The 7,991-nt window shown below is 35.8% G+C and overlaps 1 protein-coding gene across 1 annotated transcript; it reads left to right on the forward strand.

The window, feature by feature from the left end:
* The first annotated feature begins 1,744 nt into the window (after nucleotides 1-1,744).
* Nucleotides 1,745-7,605, forward strand: RSL24D1 (ribosomal L24 domain containing 1). Its single transcript, XM_010571810.1, has 5 exons — nucleotides 1,745-1,940; nucleotides 4,359-4,431; nucleotides 5,171-5,234; nucleotides 5,754-5,839; nucleotides 7,199-7,605. The coding sequence occupies exons 1-5, from the start codon at nucleotides 1,890-1,892 to the stop codon at nucleotides 7,270-7,272; spliced, it is 348 nt and encodes a 115-aa protein (XP_010570112.1). The 5' UTR covers nucleotides 1,745-1,889; the 3' UTR covers nucleotides 7,273-7,605.
* The last annotated feature ends 386 nt before the right edge of the window (nucleotides 7,606-7,991 follow it).

Consider the following 7,991-nt stretch of genomic DNA (forward strand, 5'->3'; position numbering starts at 1 on the left):
TGGGAGCCGTTGCGTGGAGCGATACAGCACTCGGGCAGCTGTCGCGGCTGTCGGGGAGAGGGCGGGCTCTTGAGTTACTCGTTTTCAGTTTCTACTGAGGAATCGTCTGCTTCACGGAGCAATGCAAAATCTTCATCCGTTGGTTTTTCAGATCTTGGAGAAGCGGAGGCTTCAGATTAATGGCAGGCGATTCTGAAGCCTTGGGCGGTCTAGATTATAGACAGTGTCTGCTAAAGCTAATGGGTTTTGTCTCTCTCGTGGTATTCTGCTAAAAGTTGCAAGTCGGATATCTGATGTGACTTACCCGATTGAGGCTGTCATACCAGGATGCGCATAGCACTTCGGGCCTTACGCTGCCGTGACAATTTTGTACGTAAGATGTTGTGTGTGGTTTCCCAGCCTCCTCTGTACTCCTTACTACTCCTACAGGGCATTGGAGACCCCAGTGTGAAATGAAGCTTACGCAAATAGCTTCCTTCCCGTGCTCGGGCATCAAAACAAATACTGGCTCAACGGTATTGCTCATCTGAGTCATAGCTTTTGGGAATTTAGAGGTAGATGTAGATTGACACAGTCCCATTTACTAGAAAATGGCCACAAGGTGTATGTTTAGGTTTGTTGTTTTTTATTTTTTTAAAAAGTAGCACAATGGCAGGTTAGTTGTGAACAGATAATCTATGAAAAGAGCAAAATGTAATGGCAGATTTATCGGAGTTAAGGTGAGAAAATTATTATTTGAAGATGATTATCTTTACTAGAGGTTTCATATTTTCGTTTTCTTTAGAAGTGACTATTAGATGGGAAGGGGGGCATGGCTGACAAAAAATAGGGTTTTCAAAAAGTCATGAATAACAAATGTAATTTTGAGTGTTCTTAATTAAAGGTTCAGCTCTGCTCTGGATACTAGACAGCTCAGGGTAGTTCAAAGTGATGCATAAATTTAGGGAAGATTAAAGACTCTAAATAGGGATATGATGATGATGTCCCATCCCGTCCCCATCTTGCTGCATGCTCTTTTTGACTGGAAAACGTCTGTTGGATTTGGGACAGTTTGGCATAGAGGGTTGTTCCTTAGCTTGGCTCTTAGTTACATAATTTCAATACTAATAAAAAGGAAATTTCAAGTCTGGATAGTGAATTTTCTTTTATGCATAAGGTGCTTCCATGGCTAGCAGTGGCAGGTGCCTAAAATGAGTCTAGCGTTCTGTAGAATATGTAGGAAAATGGAAGGGGTCAAAAAAAAAGGTCAGTTAGAATGTTTTGGCATATGCTTTAATAGCTTTCAGTAAATTCAGTCCAGGACTTAACTAAGGTCCTTAGGACTCCTGCTGCAGGGTAATCTTTAAGGCTTAAAGCTACATTCCAGAAGATAGACTCTGTGTGTGTGTGCATGTGTATTGCATTCAAAAATGCTATATGAGAGGTGTGAGGATTTTTTTGTTGTTGTCAGGATGGCACTGTATCTAAAAAGTGCTGACAGGTATAGAAAATTGATTATTCATAGTACAGGTTTGGTTTTATAGTTGTTTTTGCAGATGAAAATTCTCACAACTCCGGTATATTTTATTTATAATCAGCTTAATTGTAAGTATTTGTGCATGTCCCTAACAGCTGTGAAAATTACTTTATAATGGAAAAACAAGAATAGTGCTTGAAATTCTTTTTGTTATTAGCTACATTTGAACTAAAAATAATGAAATTTGAAAGATGAATGTCATTTTCTATGAGCAGTATTGTTAGAGAAACTTTAATGTTTGGTATCATGCTTGCAATGGGGCAGGAATAACATGATTTGACTGTAAGCTTTCTCCCCTTTCTTCTTTAAGATATTTAGATTCTGCAAATCAAAATGCCACAGAAACTTTAAGAAGAAGCGAAATCCCAGAAAGATGAGATGGACCAAAGCATTCCGGAAAGCAGCTGGCAAAGAATTGACAGTGGTAAGAAGTTGAAATGGTTCACACTGGTTTACATGGGCTCACTAAAGTGGCAGGAATCTAGCCTCTTTCAGTTGCAAACAGGTTAGGTTAGCTAGCTTAACGCGTTATCATTTAATTAGATGAGCACAAGGGATGGGGTAAGTGTAGAAAAGAGGGATAGTGGAAGAGGATGTGAGAGTTTTCTTGAGAGTGAGCTTTCATTTAGCTTGACTATAAGTTGGAACTTCCTGTTTCAGCTTCAGTGTGGAAGCCAGTGTATCAGGTGTCTATGTTGGTAATATATGGTGGTTCCTAAGGCATTTTTTTTCCATCTGTAAATCTTCTACTCTCTGTACATATACGTTTGGTAGTTGTATTTCTGCACAATCAGATAATCTGGGGTACAAGGTACCCCAGGAGTCTCTCTGTGTAGACACATAGGATAGTTACCTTTTGAAGTCTCCCTAAAGCATACAATGTATAGAAAAAGTCCTTGCCTAGATAGGAATATTTCAAAAACAGCATATGAGATCTTAAAAACAATTTCAAGACAAACTTACTTCAGTGATAAAAACAGTAAACACTCATATTTGGGGGAACAGTCCTTAAATAATTTAAGAATTACTGTGACTTAGTTACCTGTTTTTTTCCAGAATACTAACAATTTGGTAAGTATTTTGACACAGTGATTTGCTGCCTTCTGTGGATCTTCCAAGGGGAAGAATGTGATTTTATTTTATTTTTTAATGTGACTCTGAGAAGCCATAATTAATTAGCATCTTCTGTAATTGCATTTCTTGCTTTCACGTTCTTTCTGGTGATGTTGAATTACCTTTTTGACAAAAACTTAGTTTAAAATTCCTTTATACACGTCTAAATAGGTGACAGTATGCTCCAATTTTGAGATATGTCTATATATGCTAAGAATTAAAACAATATATAAACATAATGCTTTGTTGTAGTTTGGTAGGTATCCATTCTTTCATAAGCCAGCTTTGGGGAGAGTGTCTAAGTAGGCTTGTGACAATGGGAAATAAGGTAGTTTGCAAGAAGGTGACAGTTCTTGCTGCTTTAAGCAGGTACATTGGATAGGGGTTAAATATATTTACTTTTTTTCCTGGGTTTCAAGTTTTTATTAAACAATAAAAAAATTAAGAAGGACATAATCTTGCCACATGGTTGTTCACAAGGTATTTCTGAAGGACTGTCTTATTCTTTCACTCAGAATGACTGAGGAGTTGGTCATTCTGTCCCCTCACGTTTGGAATTGGAAAGATCCATTGGCCAGTATGAGGCAGCTGTAGTTTATCTCTGCATGTAGGTTAGAAGACCATGGCATTTTTGAACATCTGTACTCTTACGAGACTTCTTTTCACTGTTTGTGGTATGTTCTCATGTTACAAAATAATGCTGACATGATTTTTAATAAATCAGCATGTCATAATGTTACAAATACGTAAAAGCTGACACAGGAAAAACTGTAGTGAATCAATTTGGTGCTGTGTTGCGCTTGGCTAAAAATGAATTTAAGGTAATTTTTGAAAATATTTTTTTAAGAATAAGAGTGGTATGTAGATGTTAGCATGTGATGTGCTCTACAGCTTGTGTTTCTGATATTTTGCTTGATACTATCCCATGGTGAAAATTAACATTCGTCTCTCAATGGAGCACAGCTTGTAAGTGTGTACGTGCCGTTTCTTGCTGTTCTGTGTAGTTTCTGTCATTGGAGCTGTCTTTAGCTGAAGTGAAGATTAGCAGCTGGTCTAATACCTCTGCTTTAGCACTTCAAAAAAGAACCTTTGGGCAGGGAAAAGTCCTCAGATAAAGTTGGTATAAAGCTAAGTATGCCTAGCAAAAAAAAATCGGGAAACTGTTTTTCTCTCTTAAACTCTGGGGGAAAAAAAAAAAAAAACACAACAAAAAGAAAAACCCCTAGCTGGCCCAAACACCACAATGTCATCAATTGAAATATTCCACAATTTAAAATGATTTTATATTGTTTCAATATTTTTAAAATGAAATAGTGTAGGGGTTACAGGCAGTTGAGTAGAACTTATTTGACCTGCATTAAATGCTTTTTTTTGACTCTACACGTTTCTAGTTTTGCCTTCCACCTGTCTAGTCTACTCTGTATTTCCTACTCCACGTTTGTCTTCTCTGTTCCTTTTGTCTTGCTAAAAAGAAAATAGCTGAAGGAGATGTTTTGGTAAATAGTTCTCTTCAGACAAATCACTGTAGCTTCTGACACTTTGAGGTCAAATGCTCCACTCTATTTCTTTCTGGCTTAGTAATCTCTAAAGATTGTTAAAGTATAGGAACTGAGATTCTGAAAGGGAGTAAAAAAATGTAAAATACAAAGTTATATGAGTGAGTGCTGTAGTATGTATTGATCTAAATATACTTCTGCGTATAATCTATATTTACTTTTTCTTAATAAAGGATAATTCATTTGAGTTTGAAAAACGTAGAAATGAACCAGTGAAATACCAGAGAGAGTTGTGGAACAAGACGGGTGAGTCATTTTAGAAAAAACAAAAGATGAACTGTGGGGAATGAACTATTACTCTACATGAACATATTTTCAGAAGGCTTCTTAGAGTATTGATGCTTTGTAGTGATTGTGTTTTGAAATTACTGGAATCATAACTAAATTCTTATGTGTAGAGGAGCTTTCAGTTGTGAACAGGTGTGGAGTTTCACCTGATCTTATTTTTTTTTGGAAACTGGTTAGAAAATGAGGTGCAGCATTCCGCTGTTTTGAGTTGTTATCTTCAGAAAGCCTCAGTGTTTCTCCAGCTTTTTAAGAGGCTCCCAGTGGAAGCTTTTTATAGTGATGCAATTATTTCTTTGTTCCCGCTCGTTCCACTTCAGTTTGCTTAGTAAATTAATTGCTATAAAATGGAAGTTACTAATGTCGTGAACGAATGCATGCCACAAAGGAGAAGGTGATAACTTGCATCTGATTTCAAGTAGAGTAAGAACCTTTTGTAGTGATGGTTAATTGTAGAAAATATGTGTAGGCACAGAAGTGGAAGCATAAATAAGTTTCAAAATACAATTAATCATAGTTGGTATGCAGAGCATTCACTTACTGTGCTCTTTGAAGAAGGAATAACCTGTTCTATATAGCATAAGAGTTACCTCTGATATAGAGGTATTGTGGAATACTGGTAGTGTTGCTCTGCAAAAGAGCATGTATTTTCAACTGTAGGTATGTAAGCACGTTTAAAACAACTTCTGTTTTATTTCAGTTGATGCAATGAAGAGAGTGGAGGAAATAAAGCAAAAACGCCAGGCTAGATTTATTATGAACAGGTGAGGAGAAGTATTTGTGTAATGGGTGTTCTTGAAAGTGTGTATTGGACAGTCAGTCTTGCCAGAGAAATGGTGATCAAAAGTTCTAAATGGTGATTTGCTTTGCACATACACAGTCATCCAAGCAATGGGGTGAAACAGTTTGAGTGGGCTCAGCTATGCTACCAAACTACTACACTTCATTGCCTGTCCAATGAAATGCAGCTTTTGGACACTCAGATGATAATAGTTATATTTCCTTGTTTGTAATATGGAGTCTTAGGTTTAAACAAATGTCTGATAAGAGCTGATACAGTGCTGACTCTTGGGTGGGGTTTTTTGTTGTTGTTGTTTGGTTTTTTTTTGATTTGTATCCAGTATATGCTTGAATTGGTTTTCAAATACTTTTTATCTTTTATTTCCTCATAATCATAATTATTTACAGTTTACATACCTTTAGCTAAAGATATGTTATGCATTAAAAGGAAAACATGTATTTCCTCTTTGAAGGTAATTCAATTTAATTTTCCCCCTCCCCAGATTAAAAAAGAGCAAAGAGTTGCAGAAGGCAGAAGACATCAAAGAAGTCAAACAGAATATCCACCTTCTTCGTGCTCCGCATGCAGGTAAGAACTTGTTTTACTTGGTTCGCTTAGGTTAACTTGCGTGTACAGTTTTATGATGAATATTGATTTTTTTTTTTTTTTTTGGTATGACTAATTCTACAAATCAATAATCTTGTGTATTTTTCTTACAATTAATTTGTCTGTTGAGTATGGAGAATAGCTCTTGCCACTAAATGTAAGCAGTATATTTGTTCTGAATCAAACATACCTTTTTATTTATCTAGTCCTGCATTCATCCTTTCTTTTCCTTATTTGAGTATTTTAAACTGCACTCAATACCTGATACTCTATGAACTGTGTGTTTAACTGATACATTTATCTAAGTCTTCCCTTTGAATTGATTATTTGAACTCAACAGACTATACTACTGATTGATATAGAACACAGTAGTTAAACTCTGCTTTTTTAATTTGTTAGCTAATTGTGAGAGTAGGTTTTTTTTGTAGTTCACTGCGTATAATGAAACTTACATGAAAATACTGTTTCTTCAGTGTAAGCCTAAAATTTTTAAAAATATGGTAATTTTACAAATTCCCAGTGATTTTGTCTCTGCGGATGTAGGTGTGACATATTATTAGATGTTAACTAGAAGTCTGTTCTACGTTTTTTCTTCCAGTTTGCATTAACTGTAGTCTAAGATTGTATATATGTGAAACAAGGTTTTGTCAGGATATATTTAAACATTGGTTTAATCTGTCCCTTGTTTTTTGAGGGAAGAAAAACAAAAAAGGGCTGAATTCAAAAGAATAAACCTGAGTGTTTATTTCCGTTGTTTGGCTTTGCTTATGTTAAATGAATGATGCACAATAGCATGTAGTATTTCTGTCGAACAACAGCTACCTTTTCAGTGTTTTGCAGTTCCTGCTGGGCCTTAGAGAGAGCAGAATCAAATGTCAATCCTGGATTTTAAATTTTTTTTCTTTTTGGTAGTATTATTGAGAGTTAACACTATCCAACACAGCATTCAGGAAGGCTTAAATGTTTATATAGAAACTAATGTGGGAAGGCTATTGATCAGTTAAAAGTAATGCATTTTTATAGTCCTTTGCAAGGTTCTGCTAGGTATTGCCAGGTATATCAAAGTTGATCATACTAGATGAAAACGTATGTTTCACTGCATTTTAGCTTTTGCATTAAAAAAAATAAATCAGCTTTTCTGTTAAAACAATTCTTCAGTAGTTTTAGGTGGTGATGGAGGTTAGTAATAAATATTTGTAAGCTTGATGGGTTTACTCCTAAACAACTCCTTAAGCAGTATGTTTAGGCTGTTTCTCCTAGAATAGACACATATATTGTTCAAAGAAGAGTTATTTGGGTTTAGAGAGACATCTTGAATTTAATTTTTTCTTTGCTTTGAAGGCACACCAAAACAGCTGGAGGACAAAATGGTGCAGAAGCTTCAAGAGGATGTGTCTATGGAGGAAGACTCTTAAAATGCTTTTATATTCTATTTATATCTCTTCAGCAGTTAACAGTTCCTTACTGCCTCACTGGACATCATTCAGAACTGTGCTTACAGTTGAAGAAAAATACATTTTAATGAATAGTGATCATTTACAATTCGAATGATTTTTGGTTTTATAAAAAATAATAAGATGGATACTGGTTTGGGCAGTACTTACAATTATGTAACTTGAGAAAACCTTGTCAGCAGGACGGAGAATAAGACACGTTGTTTGAGATCCTATGTGCTCCTTGGAAAGTTACACTTTCTTTCTGGATAACTTTTCCCTGATAATTAAAGGAATAAAAGATGCTGGCCCTGAGCTTCTCTGATTCTGTCTGTTGTTCTTTCATAGTGATAAAAGCAAATAAAAATCTTATCTTAATGGTTACAAGGTGAGGCAGTATGTATTTTCATCAGTCCAGTGCAGTCCAGACTTATTTTCACTCTCATGGGAAAATTTTTCAGTTTGTTATGAATGCATATAGTGTTTGTTTTATCTCCTTTTGTCCTGGTTTCAGCTGGGATAGAGTTAATTGTCTTCCTGGTAGCTGGTACAGTGCTATGTTTTGAGTTCAGTATGCGAAGAATGTTGATAACACTGATGTTTTCAGTTGTTGCTAAGTAGTGTTTAGACTAAAGTCAAGGATTTTTCAGCTTCTTGTGCCCAGCCAGCGAGAAAGCTGGAGGGGCACAAGAATTTGGGAT

Source organism: Haliaeetus leucocephalus, unplaced genomic scaffold (assembly GCF_000737465.1).
Source record: "Haliaeetus leucocephalus isolate CR32 unplaced genomic scaffold, Haliaeetus_leucocephalus-4.0 Scaffold339, whole genome shotgun sequence".
NCBI classification, from domain to species: domain Eukaryota; kingdom Metazoa; phylum Chordata; class Aves; order Accipitriformes; family Accipitridae; genus Haliaeetus; species Haliaeetus leucocephalus.

What these genes read in the sequence shown, in the direction of transcription:
- RSL24D1 (XM_010571810.1), top strand. Translation starts at nt 1,890, where the DNA reads ATGAGATGGACCAAAGCATTCCGGAAAGCAGCTGGCAAAGAATTGACA. An exon ending in CTGGCAAAGAATTGACAGTG is followed by an intron (nt 1,941 to 4,358) that starts GTAAGAAGTTGA and finishes TTCTTAATAAAG; the next exon opens with GATAATTCATTTGAGTTTGA. An exon ending in TCTTCGTGCTCCGCATGCAG is followed by an intron (nt 5,840 to 7,198) that starts GTAAGAACTTGT and finishes TTTGCTTTGAAG; the next exon opens with GCACACCAAAACAGCTGGAG.